The sequence below is a fragment of the Schistocerca americana genome, chromosome 7, assembly GCF_021461395.2.
Source record: "Schistocerca americana isolate TAMUIC-IGC-003095 chromosome 7, iqSchAmer2.1, whole genome shotgun sequence".
Lineage (NCBI taxonomy): Eukaryota > Metazoa > Arthropoda > Insecta > Orthoptera > Acrididae > Schistocerca > Schistocerca americana.
This window is the reverse complement of record NC_060125.1, coordinates 94804391-94831694: the sequence shown is the minus strand read 5'-3', so window position 1 is coordinate 94831694 and position 27304 is coordinate 94804391. Positions and strand designations below refer to the sequence as shown.

The following is a 27304-nucleotide window of genomic DNA, read 5'->3' as shown; positions in this document are numbered from 1 at the left end:
GTGCATCCTGGATTTAATTCATTGCGACACTTTGTTAATAACATGCCAGCTTTACTAAGGTGCATTCAATAGGTGCACCTGTTGCTATGATACACACTGCAACCACCCATGGTAGGGTCTTTCCAGGTCTGTTCTACCATTTTAAGATTCATCATCGTTGGGGTGAATTAAATGTGGAGATCTACTTAATCTTTGCATAAGGTTCGTTATTCTTTCAGTCCCTGAAATGATCTTTCTTCCTGAGCGAAAATAACACCACAATCAAAGGCTCTACATCAGGGATATCCAACATATTTTACCTACTGCCCACTTTTCTATCTCTCGTAGCAGTGAAATTTTCTAATCAGTCATTGCTTCCACTTTGATACTGATTTACAAAGTAGGAAAGTAACTTCACTTCATAAAACTCGTAATGAACGGTTACAGCGTGTCAAAGCATATAACAACAATTATTTACAAAAAATTTAATGTAAAAATTTTATGAAAATCTATGGAAAATGTTTTTAAAATCCCAATTTCCTACTGCACACCTTGACAGCTGGAATGCCTAATAGTGGGTGGTGGTAGCCTGGTTGACTATCACTGCTCTACATTATTAAACAGGAGAGAGAGAGAGAGAGAGAGAGAGAGAGAGAGAGAGAGAGAGAGAGAGAACTGAAGTGGAGAGTATGACCAGAAAATATTTTTTAAATGAGGAAATATTAAATGAATTATGATACTTCCATTTGGCTATAAAACACTACACATTAACTATACAAAAATGATTATTTAAAGATTGCATGTCGTACCTGAATAACCTACAAAAATTTATTGCACACAGCTAAGAATTTCCTACTTTTCATATGGAGATCACAGAAAGGGTACCAAAGGAACATAGCAGTTTTATGTTTGGAAGTAATTACAACCTTCTCACACAGAAAAGTTGGAACTCAATTCTCAATCCCTTGTACCTCCAGTTAAAAATCATATCTGTTAGTATACTTCAATTAAGCTGGTTAATTACAAAGCTACCCTTTACTTGTATTGTAAGGAAACATTACTTGCAACAGCAGTAGTTAAGTATACCAGCAGCAAAACACAATCAATACCTCCAGTGTGTGATGACAATGGTAATGTTACCAATGACCCTGCCACTAAAGTGGAGTTACTAAACACAGTTTTCTAAAATTCCTTCACCAAAGAAGATGCACCAAACATTCCATGATCCAGATAAACAATGGCTGTGAACAACAGTAATTTGGAAGTAAATACTCTCAGGGTAGCGAAGTTATTTACATCACTTAATAGTGGCAAGTCTTCTGGTTCAGATCGTATAACAAATGGGGTCTTTTCGAAGTCTGCTGATGAAATAGCTCCATTTTTAGCAATTATATACAAATGTTCACTAGATGGAAGATCCAAACCTAAAGCCTGGGAAGCCAGGTCACACCAATACACAAGGATAGGAATGCAATCTGCTAAATTACAGCCCTGTATCAAAGATAGGTTTGCAGGAGGATTTTTTAATATTACAAAATACTTCAAAGAACACAATATGTTGAAATATAACCAGCATGGATTAAGAAAATATTGTTCTTGTGAAACACAATGGCTCTTTATTCATGCGAAGTATTCAGTGCTATCAACATGGGATCTCAAGTTGATTCCATATTTTTGAATTTCCAGAAGGCTTCTGATTTGTTCTCCACAACTGGCTTCTAATCAAACTGCATGCCTATGGAGCATCATCTCAGTTGTGTGACTTGATTTGTGATTTCCTATAGGAAATGTTGCAGTTTATAGTAACTGACTGGAAGTCCTCTAGTGAAACTGAAGTGATATTTACTATTTGCAGATAATTCTGTTTCTCACCATCCAGTAGTAAAGTCATCAGAGGGTCATTGCAAATTGAAAAATGATTTAGAAAAAATATCCCCATGCTGCTAAAAGTGGCAGTTGATCCTAAACAATAAAAAAAAGTGTGAGCTGTTCCAAACGAGTATTAAGGAAAAAATCCATTAAATTTCAGTTACAGGATAAATAACACAAATTTAAAGGTTGTAGATTCAACTACATACCTAGGGATTACAATTACAGATGAATTAAAGCCAAAACATCACATAAAATACATTGTAGGGAAGGTGAACCACAGAGTTAGTATTACTTGCAAAACACTTAGAAGATTCAACAAATCTACTAAAAGAGACTACCAACACTACAATTGTTTGTCCTCTTCTGCAGTATTGCTGCACTGTATAGAATCCCTACCGGGCAGAACTAACAGAGAAAATCAAGAAAGCGCAAAGAAGGGCAGCTTGTTTTGTATTACCGTAAAATAGGGGTGAGAGTATCATAGATATGAAAAGTGAGTTGACATGAAAATAAAGGCTTTTTAGTTGCAGTGGCATCTTTTCACAAAATTTCAGCCACCAACTTTCCCCCCCTCCCCCCCTGAATGCAAAATTATTTTGACTCCCGCCATGGGAACTGTAGAAATTTTACAGGCATGGCAAGCTTCTAAAATTACTTTTTATTTAATTTTTTATTTTTTTAAATAAATGATTTGGTCAGTTTGAGATGTATCATAAGATATGTACTCTATAGATGGCACAAAAAACTTATTATATCCCAGGCAAGTGATGGTTATCTTCTGAATGTATGAATAAAAACTCTGAACTCCAGATTCCATTTGGGAAGAGGGGAGGGGAAGTGTTACTAGTGCTCCCTCTTGTGGATACTTATGTCTCTGACCTGAATAGGGAGCAATGCCTATTGTAACAAAATAAAATAAAAGCAATCACAACTTGCACAGAAAGATTTACATGTCCATATTTTCTATTGCTATTTGAGAGTGGAATGGTTGTAAAATAGTTTGGGAGTGATGCTATGAACCCTCTGCCAGACACTTGAGTGTTAATTGCAGAGTAGTCAAGTAGATACAGAAGCACCTATACATCAAAAAATGGAATCTGCTCCCTTCGCTTTCCCTCATTTTGCATTATGAACTGTATGCTTGAATAAATATCATTAAATTTATTTTATCTTGGGCCTGCAGCAAGATAGATGTCTTGCAATGACTAATGAAAAATAGGAAACAGTAATGTACCAAGAGTACTGCTGTAATTGTCAACTGCTATATGAAAACATTGATGTCAACATATCATAACAGATACAGTTGATTCTTGGCCATCCAAAGAGCTGCTTCTTTCAAGTTTTCCATATGAAAATTCACTAGAACTAAACTGAATGGTTTCCCCACAGACATGCCATCAGCTTGCTCATAGAGTTTGTTGTCCCCTCAAAGTAAGTTTATGTGACACAGTGATGAGAGTCATTTGCAATATATTTTGCAAAAATACAATCCAACTTTGGCAGCAGAGGAACCATGATGAATAATGATAGAACACTGTAACTGATCATATTATCTCAGGACTAAATTTCACGTGTTTTTTTTTTTTTTTTTTTTTTTTTTTTTTTTTTTTTTTTTTTTTTTTTTTTTTTTTAATATAAAGTGAGCAAAGATTTTACTGTAACTGGCAGTTTTTCCTGCAAATTGTTGTGGGAGAATTGCCAACTGTTTGGCAATCCCTTAGGTTAGGCACTCGGACTGTGCTGAATTGGTTCATATGTCTAACGAAGAGTATGGCCAAGTTCTAACACAGTTTACCTTGACCGAGATTTCCAGGTGCACTAGGTGACAGCAAAAAACATTACAACCTTACAATGTTTCAGTTGAGACACAATGTCTTTATCAAACTTAATTATAGAAGAAAAATCAAACAATGGAAAATCGAGGATGGAATGCAACAATATTATGTAAAGGATAGTTGCTACTCACCATTTATTGGAGATGCTGAGTCGCAGATAGGCACAACAAAAGGACTGTCACAAAATAAGCTTTCGGCCAACAAGTACTTTGTCAAAAATAGACCACACACCACACACACACACACACACACACACACACACACACACACACACACACACATGACGGCAGCCTCTGGCAGGACTTCAGCTGCCAGAGGCTGTGGTCGTATGTGTGTGTGTGTGTGTGTGTGTGTTTGCGTGTGTATTTGAATTGCATTTGCGTCTGTGTGTGTGTATGTGTCGGTCTGTTGTCTATTTTTGACACAGGTTTTGTTATTTTGTGACAATCCTTTTGTTGTGCCTATCTGTCACTCAGTGCCTCCGCTGAATGGTGAGTAGCAACTATTCTTTTCATAATTCTGTTGATTATAAAAGATTTTTCTTCTTGCATTTTGTTAAGCATGCAAGGCAGGTTGTTCTTAGAAAATGTCCTGGCTGATTTGATGGGTATTTCATCTGCAGCTGGATTAGGTAAGAGACATATTCTCCGTCAACAGTAGAAAAAGATATCCTCTGTTGGGATTCTAGATAGTCCTCTTGCATAGTTGCCCTCCACCTCCCATGCCTCTTTTGGCTATCGTGGCTCCGTAATTCTTTGACAATCCTATGTCTGATCAATTAATAACAATGTGATCTGTATCAGAATGCAGAACAGTAATACTGTCCTCTTGCAACCCATCAATCTTGTTCTTCTGTGTATTAGTAGATTTTGCAGAATCTACTTCTTTAGCTCAATACATTCAATTATCGATCTTGTTCCAAAATATCACTACTCAATTTACTCTGACACTAAAGTTTTATTAAGAGCCAATCACTAAAATGCCAGGACATGTAGACAGGTCACAGAAATTCAGGAGCACAAAACAAGAGTAACAGAAAAGGACTGAAATTGCTTCATAACCAATGCTGGCATGATTTCATAATCCTTGGCAACATTCAGAAGACTTTGTGAGTTAACCATTGTTTAATTACAAACAAACAATCTGCCAGTTTCAGTTACCTGAGCAATTACAATATACATGGATTCATTTTTTAAAGCAGTTTCCTTAGCAGACTTAACAAACTATGTCTCAACTGCCTCTGGGGAAGCCTTCTATAGTAGAGGACAAAACATCAGGCACAAAAATGTATCTTGGACCATAGTTTAATCCTCAGAAATCAGTGAAACCAAGGATGGAAGGAGTATTAACAGTGAGAAACTAAGGAACCCATCTGCAGCTATGTTTACTAACATCTGTTGTGAATCAATGGCCCAATGATATGTTTATTCTGCAAAATGTATAATTCAAAATTTTCAAAAGCATCTGCTTCTTGAACAGCAGTAAAAAAAAAAGTAATCTATTTCTTATCTAACAAAACTAGAGCTAGGTGATATACAAATTTCTATCCAGAAACGAGAGAGGGGGAGGGGGAGAGGGGGGGGGGGAAGAGATAGATAGATAGATAGATAAATAAATAGATAGATAGAGAGAGAGACAGCGAGAGACGGGGGGGGGGGGGGGGGGGGGGGGGGGGGGGGGGAGGGAGGTAGGGGGGCAGCACTATAAGTAGTAAATTTCAAAGAAATGTCCAATTTTGTCATTATTTCTGAAACAGATTTTTTCTTTCTTTTTTCCTCCCGAATTAACTACTATTAATGATTGGGCGATCCTTTGTACAATGAAATCAAGATAACTAGTTTTCGTTGACAACACTCATTTTTTTAACCCCCCACCCCCAAGTCCAATAGGAAAATAAATGATTATATGCACACTTACATTATCAAATATTCATAACATTACACCAATAATTTGTCATTCATTGTGATATAAATTTTAGACAAAAGATGTTACTTCGAGGATAAAAAAATGATCCTCCTGAATAACTTTAATATAGCATCATAGTGTGGGCCATGCAGAATTTTCAAACCACACCCAGTGCCAAAAAAATGTGCACTTAACTATAAAGAAAGCTTGTACATTATCATCTTAGTATTTTTATGATGCATCTACATTTATACTCTCAGCCTTGTGAAATTTCATACTGCTACTATCATGTGAGACATATTACTAACTGTTATGCCAGTTAGCAGGAAATTAAAGCCAAATTACTGCACAATCACTGAAGTACAATATAAGCATATAACAAGCAGCGTTCAAATTAGAAATGAAGATTGCTAATACCTTGATTTTGGCAGGCTGCCATGTGTGCCACACAAAACATTCACAAGAGACCGTAGGCAGGAAGCATGCAAAAAAATGTACAGAGAAAAAGAATGTATGTATGTATGTACTGTCATTTAAAAGCATTTTGTAAATCTTATGGTAAGACCATTTGGGTTATTTCCAAGTCACAACAGCATGCTCCTTGTCCCAGTTTTGAGCTCTTCTGCAAAAAACTGCTTCTGATACCAAACACAAACTGTGTATTTACATTACATGCTCCCAATACTCTCAAAGATTACTCCAATAAATGAGTTTTGCTAATTAGTACTTTCTCACTCAGTTAAAAATGAGAGGAAAGGAGACAGAAAATCCAATAGAATTTATACTGTAGCCCGTATCAGTCCAAACTGAGCAATACACAATATAAAAATACAGAATTAAAAAGTATATTTATGAGAACAGTCTGCTTTGGAATGCATATTTAATTACTGTAGTAGTCACAGATAATATTTCCAGAAAGGAGGGAAGCCTCTGTATCTCTTTGCATACTGATTAACACAAAATGATTTTTATTTCTTGTTGGTGCAAGAAGCGAGAAAGAAAAATTAAATAATAAGCAAAAAAGAAATAGAATGATACAAATGTTAAAAAAGGTATGAAACAGATGAAGTTAAAACACATTTCTAAAACCATTCAGTCTCAAAACAATACTGAAATGAAAACATTCCATCATCATTTTCAACACTTACCTCAATAATTAAGGTACACATAAACATTACAAATAATGCTCACTTGAAAAACAAAATGACTTAACATGACTATATCCTATAACTGATTTGAGCTAAGTTGAAGTGGATTACCTATTTCATGAAAAATACGTTTTTGGCTTTATTATGATTTTATTTGCAATTAAAGTATTACAACAGTTGTTATATTGAAAAATCATGTCAACAAAATTCTCAAGGTGATAGAACAACAACATGTAATTGAACCATCAAATCTGAGTGTGCCACACCTTGTGTCCCTGGCATCTCAAAATATTACAACCCACAAGTAGCAAAATATTCAAGTTTGTAACCCATCTACAAAATATGAGACAATATAGTTCACTCATCAACAGATGAACATTCTTAAGATTAATGCAGTTAACACAGGAAAAGCTCAAAAATATTTCTCTTCAGTGTCATATGAAACACTAATAAGTTTAATAGGAATGTGGAAAGGAATGAAAAGAGACTTAAATTGGAGGCCTCAAAGCCATTTAATTCTCTTATAACAGATGAAGAGGAATGAAAATATGTACAGTGTGAGATAGTCTGAAGATATAACTGAAAGGTTGAGAGATCATTCTTAATATTTCAACGAGTAAACTCCTCGCAAAGATAATCAGCTGGTAAGCAATAAACAGGTGGCTCAGCAGCTCAGTGGGAAGATGTTGGACTGCATATTCAAACCTGCAGCATTCAATCAGCAGTCAGTCCTAGAATTTTTTTCCTGTTAACTATCACTTCTTCCACCCCTGGCAGTGATATGTGTATGGGAAAAATGCAAAGTAGCCCTTTGGTTTCGAGTCCACTTTAAACTGTAGGTCCTCATGTAACTGGCTGGCTGTGTAACTCAGTTTATCGCAAGGGTAGGGCATACCACCTCAAACAGGATCATGCCCAGTGAAGCAAACCAATGTCAATCCATGCTTTGGGCAAGCAGTTTTCCCTTTAAGTGAAACAGAGGCTCAATAATTATGTGAAGAAATATAACTATTTTTGTGCTTTAAAATATAAGCTCCATATGGACACATTAAAAAGGAAATCTGTCCATTTTCTGTCACAAATTACTGCTATGTATGTTAAGTGACTATTTACCTACATATCCAGCAAGAACACAGTTAAATTGAACACATCCTGAAGCAATGGTTATACTATTGAACTTTTCCTGTCTATATATGGCCACTTATCCATGATAGTAAAATAGCAAACGTATAGCTGTTTCTTGTAAAAAATTTTGTGTCGTTCTAGGAACTTAAAAATGTTACCTCACTTCTGTAGTGGGACCCATCCAATAGAATAAATCTAATTTATCTAACTGTCCACCATCATCAGGGTTCACTTACAAAATATACTCCTTCACTAGACAATCACATCTTCCTGATTATTTTCACTCTTGTCTCACTGCTTGCTGATCATAACTGAGTCTCATTGACGCATTGTTTTTCTAGTTAGCATGAGCTTTCCTCACACAGACTACTGTTAACATTTCTATGAGTACAAGAGTGAATAAGCACAATACTTAATAAGCTGCAGCCCCGCCCCCTGGCCCCCCCAAAAACTATTCATCACCATAATTCCCACATTAACCATAAGACATTTGGATACGGGCTTCCTGTAGGCTGTTTCATGCATTGCGATTTTCAGCTAAATACATCCATGTTGCTCCTGCTACTTCCATATTTTGTATTTCAGTCTTTTCTTATGTCTTAGAATCCATCAAAATACTTACTTTGTCCAGGCAACTATCCACTTGTGTGGCTATGTCTCATTCTTATTGCAGTCATGACTACATATTCCACACCAGTTTGTTCCTAGAATGATTCACTTGTTTCCTTTCTCTGACAGTAACTTCCATCTAGCATATCTCCACTGTTCCCCAGATAACTCGCCATTTCTTGAATCATTTTCATATTTAAAGTATGTGTCTACCACAAGAAGGCAAAGTAAAGAGACACACTGTAAAATTTTCTTTTGAGACAATTTGGAAGCTTAGTTCTCTTTTATGTGTGATTAACTATTCAATTCATGACCTACATCTGTAGTTCATGTATTCTCCATAATCTTTCCCTTTTTACATCCCATAGCTTTAAAAGGTAAATCTGTCTTCCATTCCAACACTGGTTTGGAAACAATATTAGTTTACTAGGCATGGTCCTATTGGAGGAGGTAACCCCCATCTTCTTCTGACCTTTGAACACATTTACCCAGATACTTATAAAGGGATGCACAGTTATCAGCAGCTCTGAACCACTGTACAACTCAGCATTTTTCACATTAACAAGAATTTCCTGAAGGGGAAGAAGATATGAGTGACAGAGAAATATCCTAGGACTGATTGAGGATCAGACCCTACAGATCTGGGTCTGTAGCGTGGCACTTAACCACCGAGCCACACTGGCCTCAAGTAATGTTAACTCTGGTTGCCTTCCATACTACTCCATTTCTTTAATTCTCTTCTCTTCCTTTTCATTTTGTTGTATTCTTCACCAACTGTTTCTTCTTACTTAATCTTCTATTAAAAAGTCATTTTTTTAAATATAAAACGGCAGGTCCCCTGACCCCTTTGCTAATTTGCATTGAATTCTGGTGTGTCTACAGTCATAGCTTCCAATTCCTAATAGTCTGCAGTATCTAATCAATTCATAAATAACTATCTCGAAAGCTGACTTTGAATGTTGACTAGTATCACTAGCTCTCATTGTTCTCCAGGTTCAAATTCGTGCAACTACGTGAATGAACATTATTCAAGAATTGCATGGAAATCATAACAAAAAGTACCCCAAAGCAAATAAAACATCTGTAAATAATTATGCATTAAGTACTACCTACGGCAGAGTATGAAGTCAATAAAAATGTACAAAACCTAAAAAGTAATGTCAGTATGCTCAGAGGAATGTGTGTGCAGAAAAAACGCACAGAAGCTCCCTTAACAAACATAATAAATGAATCATTCACACCAGGGAAATTTCCAGAATATCTGAAACAGATACGAGTTGTGCCTCTACAAAAGAAAGGTAATGCAGAGGTCACAGGAAACTGCTGGCCAATTTCCCTGCAATCATCATTCTCAAAAATAGAATCAGTTATGAATGAAATAGTAATGAATTACTCGAATAAATAAAATATATCTGCTCTCCAGAGTGGCAGAAGTACAGAATAAGCCACAGTTGAATTCACAAAAGTGATACTTGACGATTCTATTAAATAAGTCAGAATTATTAGGAGATTAAACTGTTCAGACAAAAATACATTAATAATAGGAGTTCCTCAGAGTACTACCTTAAGGCCAATGCCATAACTGATCTATGTAAACAACTTTTCCAATAGTGGACAATTCATTTTACTAATGATAGGAATATTATAGTTACTAAGAAAACAAGGGAACTCTTGCAGAGAAAGCAAATGAAACCTGCAAGGAAGTTTACAGTTGATTGATATGCAATAAACTGACACTGAAGACAAAATAAATTCCATTAATTTCAGTTTGAAGACAGAAAATGAAAATGTTAAATTAAATGTAGGTAACACTCTACAAACCACATAAAAAACACAAAATTTGTCAGAATGAATATTGATTCTCAGCTGAAATGGTGTGAACACTCTAAGATACTTGCAAAAAAATCTCATCAGCACGTTATGCTCTAAGAGTGCTGTCATCAATGTGCAACATCCAGTATCTTTTATTACCACAGTTTTCAAACTACAGAAATGGGCCATAAGAATAACAACCAAAAATAGTATTCAAGCTCACTGTAATGATCTGTTCAAAACACTGGGGATTTTAACTGCACTGTGGGAGTATATTTACCAATCAGCTGTGCACATCACAAATAATACTTTTAATTACTGCACAAACAGCTGTCAATGACAATGGAACAAGAGCTAGAATCAACTTACATTTACCAAGAAAGAATAAACATACAACTCAAAACCAAGGACTAAAATAGTACAATTATTTGCCCAAGTAGTCTAAAAACATTATTAAAACAGACATATTTTAAAAGGCAGTTAAAAAGTCCTTCGTAAGCAATATACACTGTCAGGGGGAAAAAAAGAAAAGAAAAAAAAAATTTGTAGCCAGGAAAGACGACATCGATTTTGATCCAATGGCAGCATATGCCACCTGTGGGGGGGGGGGGGGGGGGGTTACTGGATGTACTGATGATGATCTCTGTGTCGTCTGCCAACACACAGCATACTAGCATAGCTATCAGAGCAACATCTGTGTCTACATTTTAATGAGGAATGCTCACAGCCAACAGACTCAGTGTGGTGCAAATGTGTGAGGCAAGCAGAAAACCATGTAATGAAGATGCATCTGGGCGTGAGTTTGGAACGGGTCAAACTTCGGCCTTCCGAGTGGAGGTATGGTTCTTTCAGAGAATTGTCACACAAATTATATGTGCTGTGTCAGTTGTGCAATGATGCTGGTATGGTCACGCAAACATCATCACACCCGTAGACGAAGTTCTAGACATCCACGCGGCACAGACACCGGCCAGGATTGTCGTATTATAAGGGCAGCAGTGGCAGATCGTACAGCTGCCACAGCACAGATAAGAGAGGTTGTGAGCCCAGATGTGTCAACACAAACTGTTGCGAATCAGTTAATAGCAGTGGAACTATGGATATGCAAACCTCTAGCCTGTCTGCCACTCATGCCGCAGCACTGACATGCAGGGCTTGACTGGTGTCATCAGAGGATCACTTGGACGATGGAATCGCGATGAAAGCAGATTCTGCCTGAATGGAAGTGACAGCCATTCATTGTAGACCTGGTGAGCACTGTCTTGTAGACTGTATTCTCCCAATATCATTGACCTCACCTCAGGCCTTCTGGTCCAGGGTGCAATAAGCTACAACTCTTGTTCACATTCGGGATTTCTGGAGGTGACACTAAACAGCACTCAGTATATGCAGAATGCTGTTAGACCCATTCTTTTGCCGTTCTTGCAACAAGAAGGGGATGTGTTGTTCTAACGGTGTAATGCTTGCCCGCATACTACCTGTAAGGCTCAACGTCCTCTGCAAGACATGCTGCAACTTCCCTGGACTTGTTTCCAATAGAGCACACATGGGATTTGATGGAATGGGGGGTGACTCATGTGACTCATCAACCAACAATTATTACAGAACTATGCGAACAAGTCGAGCAGGCATGGCATAATGTATCCTAAAACAAGGTATGCCATATGTACAATCAACTGAATGCCAGTGTCTGTGTCTGAACTGTTGCCTTTGGAGGCTACACAATGTACTGATATGGATGATTCAGTGTGGATCAATACCTGGTACCTCAGAACTGCTTGTGCTATTGATTTGTAAATGTAATCATAAAACGGTGTGCTAATTTTTCTTTTCCGGAAGTGTATTCTATACAGTGAAGGGTTACTGAGATAACAGGTACGAGAGTTGTGATAAAACATGTAGCATGAGTAAATAATAACAGCAATGATGATGATGATGATGATGATGATAATGATGATAATAATAATAATAATAATAATAATAATAATAATAATAATAAAATATCTATCGTTTGACTAATCTTATTCACACTATTTGTTTTTTCTCCTTTTCTGGAAAATATTAGTCCCAAAACTATGCAATGTACAATACTAATACCTTGTCCTCTATCTGAGCTCAACATTTTGGTAACTATAGAGCAATGGTTCCCAACATGGGAGTAATTAACCCCTGAGTGGTAAAGTTAAATTAACTGAATGTTAAAAACAAACAGTTTGATGGTGTTTCAGTCACAAAACTAAATTTATTTTTTTAAAAATTTTGCTACCATCACTATTTCACGATACTGTATTACTGATCACATAAGTTTTGAATAATTACCTTTTCCTCAAATACTTGCATTAAAGCATGATACAATGTTGTGGAGTTTACAGCCTCTGAAATAACTGTATGAACAGCACCTTCCTTCCATACTACACTCACTACCCACATGCTCTGTACCCAGCATCTATGGCAGTACATTTTAAACATACGCTTAACTATCTCGTGAGAGTGCTTTCTCAGAGTTGAATGTCATTCCCACAATGGATGAAAAATTGGTTCATTATACACGTCACAACACACATTCAAGAAGTCATTGGCCATCCCCTGCAGAAATACTGGGCCATGCTGCCTCTATAGCCATCCATAATGGTGAAAGTGTTTCCAATGCAGAATTTTGTGCATGAACTGGCCTCTCAATTATGGCCCATAAATGTTTGACAGGATTAATGTCAGCCAATCTGGGTGGCCAACTCAGTGACTCGAATTGTCCAGACTGTTTTTCAAATCAACTGCGAACAATTGTGGCCCAGTGATATAGTGCACTGTCATCCACAAAAATTCCATCATTGTTTGGGAACATGTAGTCCAGGAACAGCTGCAAATGGTCTCCAAGTGGCCAAACATAACCATTTCTGGTTAACGATAAGTTCAGTTGCACCCAGTCCATTTCATGTAAAAATACCTGACACTGTTATAGAGGCACCACCAGCTTGCACAGCCCCTTGCTGGCAACTTGGGTCTATGGCTTCGTGGGGTGCGCACCACACCTGAACCTCACCACCAGCTCTTAGAAACTGAAATTGGGACTCATCTGAGCAGACCACTGTTTTCCAGTCATCTAGGGTCCAACCTACACCGTCAGGAGACTAGGTGAGGCGCTGCAGGCAACATCATGCTTTTAGGAAATGAACTCAAGTTGGTCACTGTTGCCATACCCCATTAACACCAAATTTCGCCACACTTCCCTAATGCATACATTATCATATGTCTCACACTGATGTCTGTGATAATTACATGTAGTGCTGGGTGTCTGTCAGCAGTGACAACTCTATGAAAACTCCATTGTTCTCAGTCATTAAGTGAAGGCTGTTGGCCACTGTGTTGTCTGCAGTGAGATGTAATGCTTGAAATGTGGTATTTTCAGCACAATCTTGACACTGTGGATCACGGAATACTGAATTCCCAAATGATTTCTAAAATCTGCCAAGCTACAACTACATTCTGCATTTAAAGCTGTTAATTCCCATTGCATGGCCACAATCACGTCAGAAACCTTTCCAAATATATTGCCTGACTACAAATGACAGCTCTGCCAATGCACTGCCCTTTTATACCCTGTGTACGCGATACTACGTACAAACTATACGTCACTTACCTTTCATTATTTTAAAAATAAGAGTCTCCAAAGAAAATTCTTTTTCATTTTAAAGATTAATTGGGTACTATTTTGTTCACTGTGTGTGTGTGAGTGTGTGTGTGTGTGTGGGGAGAGAGAGAGAGAGAGAGAGAGAGAGAGAGAGGAGAGGAGGGGAGGGGAGGGGAGGGGAGGGGAGGGGAGGGGTGGGGAGGGGAGGGGAGGGGTGGGGAGGGGGGAGGGGAGGGGATGGGAGGGGAGGGAGGACAGGTACTACACCAATTGTCTGATTGCACTCTGGGGTAGTGACTGTGGAAAGGATGGGAATCACGGTTACAGAGGGATGTTGACAGGTTCTCATGATAGCAAATGGGAAATTCTAGTACACATAATGGAAATTAAACATTGTTGTCATGATCCTGACTTCAGCTGGAAGTGGGAGTAGTGTTACATTACGAAATAATGTATGTGCAGTGATTGGGGGAGAAAAATGAATGAACAGTGTAGCACCAGCCTTTTAAATTCTTAAATACCATACTCACACAACTATAAAGATGAGATTTTTTACCAAATTTGTCATACAAAAAATACAGGGTCATCTTTGATTTGCATACAAATTTGTTGCTACTGATGTCAACATTCCCACATTGTGTAATAGATTAATATAGGGTCATCTTAATTTACAGATTACGCATTGGCAATTGAAGTCACACACAGACTTAATTTGAAGATTTCGGATCATTTGGAGTTGGATTAATGAAACCAGCTTGGCTGGGAATTAGGATGAATGTGGTGCACGAGTGATAAGCTGGCATAAAAACTCATTGTGCAGTCCATCATTGGAATATATACCACATACCTTGGCTATTATTAATGAATATCTACCCTGTATAATATGCAGTCACTTGAATCCATTTGTAATCAGAACTGAATTGACTTTAAAATTGGCAGACTGATACATTGTCTAACTCCGAATATTAAACACATACAAAAAATAAAAATATATTTGAACAGAACACTCACTCAACATGTGACATAACAAATGAAAAATGTGCTTCACCAATGGTGCTGAAGTTGCTATTGTTTTATCAAGGTTGGCTACAGTGTTAATCCAAAGCGGAACAATTTCTGCTGATTCACCTGTAGAGAGCTGAGAGCACAACATATTGTTGTCATACAGTTTGCTTAAACTGTCAGCGCTGTAAGCACTATAAATTGTAGGAATCTAAAACTGATGACAATTACAGCCATGGCTTTGCTGAGAAACATGGATCTACAATTTTGCAGTTCACAATTCGTTCATGCAGACAATACAATGCTAATTTTAAGCTAGTGGTGATACATGGAGCAGAGGTCATGAGCAACACTGCAGCAAGAAGAAAATTTGCCACCATATAAGCAAATGTTCATAGGTGATGACAGATAAAGTATAAATTAAAGAATGCCAGTTCTATATGCCAAACTTTCAGCAGACCAAAGCAGGGAAGGTTTCACGAATTGTACCATGATGTTGTGAAGAATGTGCAAGAGAAATTCAATGAAGGCTCCCGATTATTCTAGAAATTATATGAAGAATTTTCCAACTATACTACAGACCTTGCCATCAGTGGAGTGGCTTGCATGCCTCAGCGATACAGATAGCTGTACCATAGGTGCAACCACAACAGGGGAGTGTCTATTGAGAGGGCAGAAAAACATGTGGTTTCATGGAAGCTCGAAATTTAGTGCGGACGTCAATGCGAGATGCTTTTAATAGTTTCCACAATGAAATATTGTATCAAAATATAGTAGAAAACCCAAAGACATTCTGGTTGTATGTAAAGTACATCAGTGGCAAAAAACAGTCAATACTGTCACTGCAAGATAGTGATGGAAATGTTACCGATGGTGGGGGTCCACTAAAGTGGTGTTACTAAATACAGTTTTTTGTAATTTCTTCACAAAAGAAGACGAAGTAAATATTCCAGAATTTGAAACCAGAACAGCTGTTAGCATGAGTGACATAGAAGTAGATATCTTAAGTGTTGCGAAACAACTCAAATCACTTAAGAAAGGCAAGTCTTCAGATCCAAATGGTATACCAATCAGGTTCCTCTCAGAGTATGCAGACACAATAGCGCCTTTCTTAGCAATCATATACAACCGCTCACTTGACAAAACGTCTGATCCTAAAGACTGGAAAGAAGCACAGGTCACACCAATATTCAAGAAAGGAAATAGGAGTAACCCATTGAATTACAGAGCCATATCACTGACCTCAATTTCCAATATGATTTTGGAGCATATACTGTTCTCGAACATTATAAATCGCCTTGAAGAAAATGACTTATTGATACATAACCAACACGGATTCAGAAAATATTGTTCTTGTGCAACACAGCTAGCTCTTTATACCTATGAAGTAATAAGTGCTGTCGACAAGGGATCTCAGATCGATTCCATATTCCTAGATTTCCAGAAGGCTTTTGATACCATTCCTCACAAGTGATTATTAATCAAATTGCGTGCATATGGAGTATCGTCTCAGTTGTGTGACTGGATTCATGATTTCCTCTCAGAGGAGTCATAGTTCGTAGTGATAGACGGTAAATCATCGAGTACAACACAAGTGATATTTGGCATTCCGCAAGGTAGTGTCATAGGCCTCTGCTGTTCCTGATTTATATAAATGATCTAGGGTGATAATCTAAGCAGCCTCCTTGGACGGTTTTCAGATGACGCTGTAATTTACTGTCTAGTACAATTATCAGATGATCAATTCCAATTACAAAATGATCTAGAGAGAATTTCTGTATGGTACAAAAAGTGGCAATTAGCACTAAAGTGTGAGGTCATTCACATGGGTATAAAAGAAATCAGATAAATTTTGGGTATACGATAAATCACACAAATTTACGGGCTGTCAATTCGATTAATTACCTAGGAATTAGAATTACAAGCAACTTAAATTGGAAAGACCACATAGATAATATTGTTTGGAAGGTGAAACAAAGACTGTGCTTTGTTGGCAGAACACTTATAAGATTCGACAAACCCATTAATTAGACAGCCTACATTACACTTGTTCATCCTCTGCTGGAATATTGCTGCATGGTATGGAATCCTTACCAGGTAGGATTGACGGAGGACATCGAAAAAGTGCAAAGAAGGGCAGCTCATTCTGTGTTATCACGCAATAGGTGTGAGAGTGTCACTGATATGATATGCGAGTTGGGGTGGCAGTCACTGAAACAAACGTGGTTTTCTATGCGGCAAGATCTATTTACGAAATTTCAATCACCAACTTTCTCTTCCGAATGCGTAAATATTTTGTTGACACCCACCTACGTAGGGAGAAATGATCATCATAATAAAATAAGAGAAATCTAAGTTCGAACGGAAAGATTTTGGCGTTCCTTTTTCCCATGCACCATTCGAGAGTGGAATGGTAGAGTAGTAGTATGAAAATGGTTTGATGAACCCTCTGTCAGGCACTTAAGTGTGAATTACAGAGTAACCATGTAGATGTGTAGATGCACATCCTGATTTGATCCATTATAAATGGTTTTTGAAAGCCTGCAACTGTGAAAACAATAGGTTTGCTTAAAAATAAATCTTCTGCTACCAGTCATGATTTTCTTTATTTACTTGTCACACAATGTGTTTTGGGAAATGATTCCCATTTTTAAGTGCATTTTTTGTGTGTATTAAGCCATTTCTATTGATGTTCTCAATGAGTGAGAGTCTGCTTCATTTCGTTGACTTTTACTGCAATATATAAGAAACATGCAATTTTTTAGTTGGTTATGGATTCTGTTGGTGAAGTTAGTGGTGTAATTTACAAGAATTTGTGCTTACAGTTTTCTAATGGTCCATTTGTGCAGAGTCTCACACACACTAAACATCCCACACAACTTGTTGTACACTTTAAACATCAAAAATATCTTATATAAACAAAAGAGTTTCAAAGATGTTCTTACAACTAGTCCACAGAGATAACATTATAGGTCTTCCCCAGATTATGATATGCTTTTGTACAGAGGTTATTTATCTTAACAATTTGGCTCATAATTTACTTATATCAATTTTACAATTGTGCTTATTTCTATGTTTTACTATTTTTATTTAAGTATACTATCGAAACATCTGGAGAAATTCAGTTATTCACTTTCAAGTTTTTCGTTTAATATTTTATCTTCATATTTTCTGTAATGAGAATATATCTCCAGTTCTTCTGGCAAATCCATTCTATGTCCATTATTTAGCCGGTGGAGTACTTTGACATTTTGCTCTATTTTTCCAAATGGGTGTCCTGTATTATGTATGTGTGTTGCTACTTCTGACATAGTGTGTTTGTTGTGTGTGTAGGCTTTAATGTGCTCTGTGTACCTGGTGTTGAAATTTCAACTTGTTTGTCCTAGGTAGAACATGGAGCATTCCTGGCATTTTACCTTGTATATTCCACAGTCTGAATACGGATCATGATTACACTTTATATTATGTATTAGTTTTTGTTGTAGTTTATTAGATGCAGAAAACCCAATTTTTACTTTCTGATTTTTGAAAATATTTGCAGTCTTCTGTGATACATTGGCTATGTATGGGATACTAGATATACAATTGTTTTTCTCTTTCTTTTCTGTGGCACAGTTTGCACCTGGGTCTTTCTTCACTTTGTCTAGGATTGTGTCAACCATGGAAATATTGGCAACAGCAATTTTTTTCACTGTGTTTATTTCTTGTAGCATGTTTTCTTGGTTCAATGATATTTTTGTTGCCCTATGCAGCATCGACCTGTATGCTGCCTGTTTATGGATATTTTGGTGACATGAGGTTGTAGGTATTGTGGTGTAAGTCATTGTGTCTTTTCTATAAATTTTGAATGTGCATGTGTTGTTGTCTTTTGTAATATTTAGGTCCAGAAGTTGATGCTTTTATTTTGCTCATTTTCCACTGTAAATTTGATTTTCTCATGTAGATTACTGAAGTAATTTAGAATGCCTGTGATGTCTTTGGTATCCCCTTTTACTAACAGATGTTGTGCTTGCATATGCTGTCATAATCAACCAGCCAAATTGTTAAGATAAATAACCTCTATACAAAAGCATAATGTAATCTGTGGAAGACCTATAATGTTATCTCTGTGGACTACTTGCAAGAACATCTTTGAAACTGTTTTGTTTATATAAGATATTTTCGATGTTTAAAATGTACAAGAAGTTGTGTGTGATGTTTAGTGTGTGTGGGACTCTGCACAAATGGACCATTAGAAAACTGTAAGCACAGATTCTTCTAAATTACACCACTAACTTCACCAACAGAATCCATAACCAACTAAAAAATTGCATGTTTCTTATATATTGCAGTAAAAGTCAACGAAATGAAGCAGAATCTCACACATTGAGAACATCAATAGAAATGGCTTAATACACACAAAAAATGTACTTAAAAATGTCAATCATTTCCCAAAACGCATTGTGCGAAAAGTAAATAAAGAAAATCATGACTAGTAGCAGAAGATTTATTTATAAACAAACCTATTGTTGCATATCCTATGGATGGCTCAGAATATGACACACTACATGAGATATGTCAGGGAGGAAGAAATGTCAGTAGGCTAAGAAATGAAGATAATGAAACCAGTGATGATGATGATTAACTGACTTAAACATTAAGAAAATGGAAATGATGGTAAAAATTAATATAAACCATTTACTTTTGTTTCTTTTTGTAGTACTAAAATGTAGACAATCAATAAATGGTGTAAGTTCAAAGGATTTATAATGTCAATTTTTTTATGCCGGTACTTTATATCAACAAAACAGTTTGACAATATAATGGCAATTGGTCTAATTATGGAAAAAGTTCTCGCTTGACCAGCATGGATTTTGCGAAAATTTTCTTTGAACATTTGTACATTTCCAATTAACACTGGTAAGGTTTTACTTTAACCAGTTTAGTACTTGCAGAGATATAGTCGCTTCTTTGACCCCATACCATAGCTTTCTACAGTGTACCCTTGAGATTTTCCCAACCTTGAGACATAACACCTCCAGCAATATTTACTCAAAAGAAACAAACAGAGGCCATCTTGTACATCTTTTTCCATTCCCTGCGATGGAATAATAAAAAAAGATTTCATGAGCAATTTTGATGTAGATAATTTGAAACAAAGTCAGCCAAAAAAACATCCACTTGAAAAAACTGTGAGGTTTAGATTTTTATATCTTTAGAAGCAAAGTGTATGATAAACCTGAACCTTTGCATGTGATAACTTACCAACACAGGGTCTGTGAATATAAAATGTTGTTCTCCTACTGCTTTCTTATAGTTTACAAACTGATGTTTACAAACTGAGGACAAAATTGGTGATTCTTGTAAAAAGGCCAAAAGTAGGTTTGCTACTCTTTAGACCAGAATTAAACCAGCACATCAGCAACATTGCAAAATAAACAGACACATTCAAAAGTCTCATTAACATGAATCCTTTTCTGAGAATTGTGAGGCAGACTGCTATGAACTTCACCAAAAATTTCAAATGCGACAATGGTGCAAAACTGGAAGGTAATTTATACAATGTGCGATGCAGCTGTTCTGCAACCATTTTACTATCTTAGTCTCCAGTGCCTTGGTAGTGCACAGTTGTGTTTTGAAGTATTCTGTAGTTATTATCCCAGAAAAAACTGAATGAAATATGTCGTGACAGTTATGTCACAAGACGGCTTTTTTATTTTTGCAATTTTTTGAGTTGTTCTGACTTGAGCTCACTTCCTACTGATCAGGATTTTTGATAGCGCTTTGCCCAGAGAGTATTTAGAGGTTGTAGAAATGGTTGATGTCAGGCATGGACATAAAGGCCGAAACATGTGAAACTCCTTTTAGTCGCCTCTTACATCAGGCAGGAATGTTTTGGGCCTATTGTAACCCCCCGACCTGCAGAAAGGGGGGGGGATGATGATGTACATACTGATGCATTGTTGTTCAGTACAACGTCCACAGTCACCAACATACATATCTGCAACTTATACCTGTTACACCCTGTATAACAAATTCATTGTATTTGTGACAATGTATTGAACACAATTTGCTAAGAGCTAATAAATTACGAGAATGATGACAGAGATGTTTATACACTGATGAAGTAAGTTGTTAGCAACAGGTTGCTGACACAGATTTTGTGGTAGATGAGAGCATTGTGCATGCCAATATTCCTCCCCCCTCCTGCACACACACACACACACACACACACACACACACACACACACACACACACCCACACACACACACACACATTTCTGGTGTTCTGTGAGGAAGTTTTGTGTATCTCATTTCTGGTGTTCTGTGAGGAAGTTTTGTGTATCTCATTTCTGGTGTTCTGTGAGGAAGTAAGTACCTTGGAACAAAAGACAGACAATGTTAAAGAGCGAGGATTCTGTGTAATTTTGAAGATTAATGACAAGATTGAAGAGACACTTGTTACATGAATGGTAACTTTGGTATCTGATGTGAACGATGATTTAAGTTTGCTCCTCATTCAGTCTTAAACATAACTTCAAGATACAACTTGTTCATAAGAGTGTTTCACGGAAGGGGAGGTGTTATGGGAAATGTCATATCATCATGAAAATGTATGTATTGCCACTGTTTCTCAATTTAATGTTAACAAATACGACAGATGACCTTATTGACACAAAAGTTGAAGGAAGAAATGTGGCACATGACTCAAAGATGAGCTATACAGGTTTAATTTGAAAGTAGGAAGCTAAAAGAAAATATACATTTTATTTTTGTGTGGGTAAAGGTAGCATGTCTATTTCAATGAGCACAAGCAAGATTGTGGATGGGGGACTGTTAATGCAGGCTCCATTAGGACAATGGAAAGTAAACAATCAGTGTTAGTCTGCAATCACTGCACAGATAAAAGATTTAAGGCCACCATATGCAGTATTGCTTCATACATTCAAAATAGCAACCCTTTTCATTCAGTTAACAGACCTACATAAATTAATGATTTCAATTCTGTCATTTCAAAGCTGTCTTACTTCACAGCCAGTAAATACCCTTTCCATTTTCGCTGATTTTAAATTTCTCTACAGCACAGTTCCACATACACTGGTTCTCCGCTTCTGATCATTACGTAACTCCAATAACAATTGTCACTTTTGATCATTAAATATGCAAAATGGCCAAGGAGATTTTTATATATTTTTTTTTATGCTTGTGTCACTGGGGTGAGAGCTGCAGAGTCCCTCTAAATAGATCAGGGGTGTAGGCTACTACCCAAGTAGGAGACTACATGTGAGGTGAAAACAAAAGCTTTTTTTGTAGATTAGGTGACTTGGGTCCAGTCTAGATAATGTTAGCTGTAGGAGACCATTAAATATTAGTGGAAGTTCCAAAGAATTGCCCCTCCCCCATCCCTCTCTGACAGGTTAACTGCTAAAATCCTAGTGAGCAGCCGCCGAAGCATTCACAACGAAGTTTTAATGTTTGAGGCACTCCTAACTAAAAATAACTGCAGCACACATAATAGTAGGTATAGGAAGCTGGCTAGCAAAGAGTTTTTTGAGGATAGTATAAGTGTAAACTGTTAGGATAAACTAATAGGAAATGGGAGCAGTGTATTTGTGGCATCAGGCAAGGAACTCAAATCCTGCAAGACATAAATTAAAGTTGCTTGTGTGATTGTTTGGACAAGACTAAGTATTAAGGATGGGTGTAAACTTAATGATCTTTCTATTGACCATCAGACTTACCAGTAGATTTAACAACAAACTTTACAGAAAATGTAAGATTACTGATACATATGTTTCCACGTAATACTGTCACCAATGAAGTAGACTTTCATCATCCACTAATCAATTGGTATAATTACAGTGCTCTAAAGGTAGGCAACAAGAAAAGTATTTCAAAATCAGAGGGATTTATTAACACCTACACTAACATAACGTAAAGTGTTACGAAGTCTTTTCTGAAAGTATTTTGTCTGGAATGTAGCCTCGTATGAGAATGAGAAGTGGAAGTTCAGCAGTTCAGGCAGGAAGAGAATAGAAGCTTTTGAAATGGCTGAAGATCAGACAGGTAGATCAAATAACTATTGAGGAGATTGAATTGGAGAGATGAGACATTTATGACACGACTAAACTAAAAGAAGGGCTCGGTTAATAGCACATATTCTGATAAATCAAGGTATAGTCACTTTAGTAATGGATGGGAGTTATGGAGAGGGTGGGTACTGAAAATAGAAGAGAGAGACCTAGATCAAATGGATATAGGTTACAGCAGGTATGAAAAGCATTGCACGGGAAAGACTAGCGCAGAGAGCTGCATCAAACCAGTCTTCAGACTGAACACTGGAGCAAAGTGTAGGAGTGACAAGGCACCCTATGAGACCATAGTCTGTGCTTCCTCTGAAAACTACACAGAATGGACAGTTCAGATGCCTACTCATGATGGAAATATATTGGATCTAATGGCAACAAACAGATGTGTCCTCTTTCAGGATGTCCACACTGAAACTGGTATCAGACGCAATTGCAGCAACAGTGATTACCCACATTCAAAGGGCAGCCAAAACAAGCACGAAGATTTACATGTTTAGTAAAGTAGATAAATAGAGAATAGTGCTATAAGTGAAGGAGAAACTCAAAACACACAGCTATGAGCAAGTGAATGATCAGGAGCTGTGGCTGTCTAAAGGGTGTGTGAAGCAAGCCTTCAGAGACAGCCACAGCAAAGCTGTATTGAAATATCCGTCACAAAATCCAAAGAAATTCTGGTCATATGTGAAATCTAAGCAGCATTAAAGTTCACACACACACACACACACACACACACACACACACACAAATCAAAATTGAAGTAGCAGGACAGAAGCAAAAATACTGAACTCGGTTTTGGAATGATCCTTTACAAAGAAGAAACAAGAAGTGATCCACAAAACTACTATCTCACAACACTGACATCCATTTGTTGTAGAATCTTACAACATAAACTGAGCTCAAATGAGGTATCTTGAACAAAATGACCTTCTCCCAGGCAACAAGCGTGGATTCCAAAAACATCAATGACGAAAAAATCAATTTGTATTTTTCTCATATGACTTTCAGAAAGCCACGGATCAAAGCTGTCAATTAGATACATTGCTTCTTGACTTTCAAGAAGCATTTGACTCACTAATACACCCAAAAGAATTTGTGACTGGATTCAGCTGTCAATTAGATACAGTACTTCTTGAATTTCAAGAAGCATTTGACTCACTAATACACCCAAAAGAATTTGTGACTGGATTCTAGGAATGACCCATCATGTTGTCTTGAATGGAGTGCCACTAACAAATGTATATGTAACTACAGGCATGCCACAGAAAGTGTAACGGAGCCTTTGCTGTTATGTTATATATTAACTCGGCTGCCAATATGACTTGTTACACATTGTAGTAGCCACCAAAAAGATCGCGGGAGGCGCACATTGGCACGCCGCGTCACGGACGGTAGTTGCTGCAAGTAGATTCCCGTCCACCAGAGGGCACGCGAGAATTCGGACGCGACCTCTGCCGGCATGACAACAACAACAACAACAACAACAACAACAACTCCGGCAGCAGGGGCCGTGCCCAGTCAGTTGACATCGGGCATGCCTAGGACAAAGTCCTGGTCTACGCTAAGTGAAGTGCGACGTAAACGTGAACAGTGTTACTACACAATTGGCGACGAGTAGGGTCGTTCTTTCGCGTGTTGCGTCGTTGTTCCGGTTTCGCAGCTTCTCCACGGCATGGAGGATTTGGTGCGAGTTTTGGTTGCGCAGCAGACGGAACTCATGGCCACCATGAAACAAGTGCTTCCAGCGTAGCTCTCCACGCCGTCTGCTCCGGCGCCGTTCCCTCCTCCCTTTCCCCCGTATGACGAAACGGCGGAGGATTGGGACGTATATGAACATTGCCTTCGGCAGCATTTCCAGGCGTTTCATGTTGCCGATGCGGAGGTATGTCGTGCTCTCTTCTTGTCTTGGATATCTCCCTCAATGTATCAAGTTTTGCGGCAGCTAGCGCCGTTGCAGGAACCCTCGTCCTTGTCTTTTGACGCATTGTGTTCATTGCTGTCTTCATATTATCGCCGACCCACGCATGTTGTGGCGGCTAGGGTCGAGTTCTATCAATGCAAGAAACAGCCCCATCAGTCTTACCGGGCGTGGGCCGCTACCCTGCACGGTCTTAGTCGCAAGTGTCATTTTGTCACGGAGCAGTCGCAAGAGTCGTACGCCCACGTTATGGTACGCGACGTCATTGTTCGTTCGGCCCCTGATAGGGAGGTCCGGCAACGGGCCCTGCAGTTAGAAAACCCTTCCCTCGAGGAAGTCCTGTCCATTGCTCAATCGTATGAAGTCTCTCACGCAGCAGGTCAACAGCTGGAAGCGTGGTGCGACGTCGCGGAGGTTCAGGGCGGCGCGGCCGCGTCCACTGTGTCAGGGGTGGATGACGTGCGAGTGGTACAATCCGGCCATTACGGCCGCTCCCGCACGGCGCGTAAACAGAATTCCGGCCGCCGGCCCCTGTTGCCGTCCTGTGCGTCGTGCTATATACATCATGATCGGTCAGAGTGCCCCCAGCGTTGGGCCGTTTGTCGCAAATGTAATAGAAAAGGTAACATTGCTAAAGTTTGCCGCTCAGCCTCAAAAGAATCGAAGGAAGCAGGTACAGAGGACATGGACGTTGACGTTCAGGAAGTTTCATCGGGCCAGGCTCCCGACGCATCGGCACGCAAACTCTTTATCGAGGTGTCGGTTCGGTCGTGCCGGCTACAACTGCAAGTCGATACGAGCGCGGCAGTTTCGTTGTTGAATGCACAAACTTATTCCGACCTTGGATCGCCCCCGTTGGCGCCAGTTTACCGGCGTCTACGCGGTTATGGTAAACAGTTCATTCCCCTACTGGGTCAATTCACTACCGACGTGACTTACAAATCAGTCACTCGACCTATTACTTTTATTGTTGTCAGTGATGTGAGCTCAGCTAACCTTTTTGGCCTGGATGCCTTTCAAGCTTTCGGTTTTTCTATCGCTGACACCATACAGTTGGTCTCCGAAGACATTCCCTATCAATCATTGGAATCTTTGATCTCCGACTTTCCAGATATTTTTGAGGAGGACCTGGGGCGTGTTTCAGATTTTGAAGCTCACTTAACGTTGAAGGCGTCGGCTCGCCCGCGTTTCCTCCGCGCGAGGCAGATCCCCTTGGCTCTCCACCCTCAGGTAAAGGAAGAGCTAGACCGGCTGACAGCCCTAGGGGTTGTTCTTCCCATTTCTTCCAGCGAGTGGGCTTCGCCCCTCGTTATTGTAAGGAAGCCCTCGGGAAAATTACGTCTTTGTGGCGATCTCAAGGCCACCATTAATTCCCAATTGGTGGTGGACACCTATCCTTTGCCTCGTGCTGATGAATTGTTCTCCTCCGTGGCGGGAGGCCAATATTTTTCGAAAATCGATCTGTCGGAGGCTTACCATCAGATACCTCTTGATGAGGACGCCAAACGGTTGGCGGTCGTCAACACCCCATTTGGCCTTTGGAATATCGAGTGCCCCGGCGATATTCCAGTGTTATCTTGAGCATGTCACGTCGACAATTCCTCATTGTATTAATTACCTGGATGACATAATTGTCACAGGCCGAAGCACGAAGGAACACTTGCACAACCTTCGAACCCTCTTTCTCAAATTCAGGTCTGTGGGCTTGCGTTGCAACCTGCATAAGCCAACCTTCTTTCAACCATCCATTGAGTATGTGGGCTACACCATCTCTCGGCACGGTATCCAGCCACTAGGAAGTTTGGTCCAAGGTATCGTCAACCTTCCTCGGCCCGCTTCGCTGAAAGAATTACAAGCTTTTTTAGGCAAGATACCACCGGTTCATTCCCAGGGCTTCCACCATAGCCCACCCCCTGTACTGCCTTCTGCACAAGGGTGTTCCTTTTGATTGGTCGCCTGCATGCGAGCGAGCGTTCACCTCGTTGAAGGGCCTCCTCACGTCAGCCCCTTGTTTGGCTACTTTTGATCCCCATAAGCCGTTGGTCCTGGCTACTGATGCTTCGCAGTATGGGGTGGGGGCGGTCCTGGCCCATCGCAATGCAGATGGTTCCAAGCAACCACTGGCATTTGCGTCTAAAATGCTTAGTCCCGTAAAGGCCCATTACTCCCAGGTGGAAAAAGAGGCTTTGGCCATTGTCTACGCTGTTACCAAGTTTCACCCTTTCTTGTATGGCATGAAGTTTCAGTTAATCACTGACCATAAGCCGTTAATATCGTTATTTGGCCCCGCCTCTCAGATTCCGGATAGGGCGGCCCACAGACTACAGTGCTGGGCCTTGTTCCTCTCTAAGTACCATTATGACATTCATTTTCGCCCTACAGGACAGCATGCCAACGCCGACGCT

The 27304-nt window shown here is 38.8% G+C and overlaps 1 protein-coding gene across 2 annotated transcripts in view; it reads right to left on the bottom strand.

The window, feature by feature from the left end:
• LOC124622447 (UHRF1-binding protein 1-like) overlaps positions 1 to 27304 on the bottom strand; it is a 442870-nt gene that overhangs the window by 112414 nt on the left and 303152 nt on the right. Inside the window, exon 16 of one of the 2 annotated variants that reach the window (XM_047148146.1) lies at positions 6009 to 6023. The exons of the other annotated variant lie outside the window; for it this stretch is intronic. Within the exon in view, the coding sequence (XP_047004102.1) occupies positions 6009 to 6023 (15 nt within the window). The remainder of the gene's footprint in view (positions 1 to 6008; positions 6024 to 27304) is intronic. 2 annotated transcript variants of the gene reach the window in all.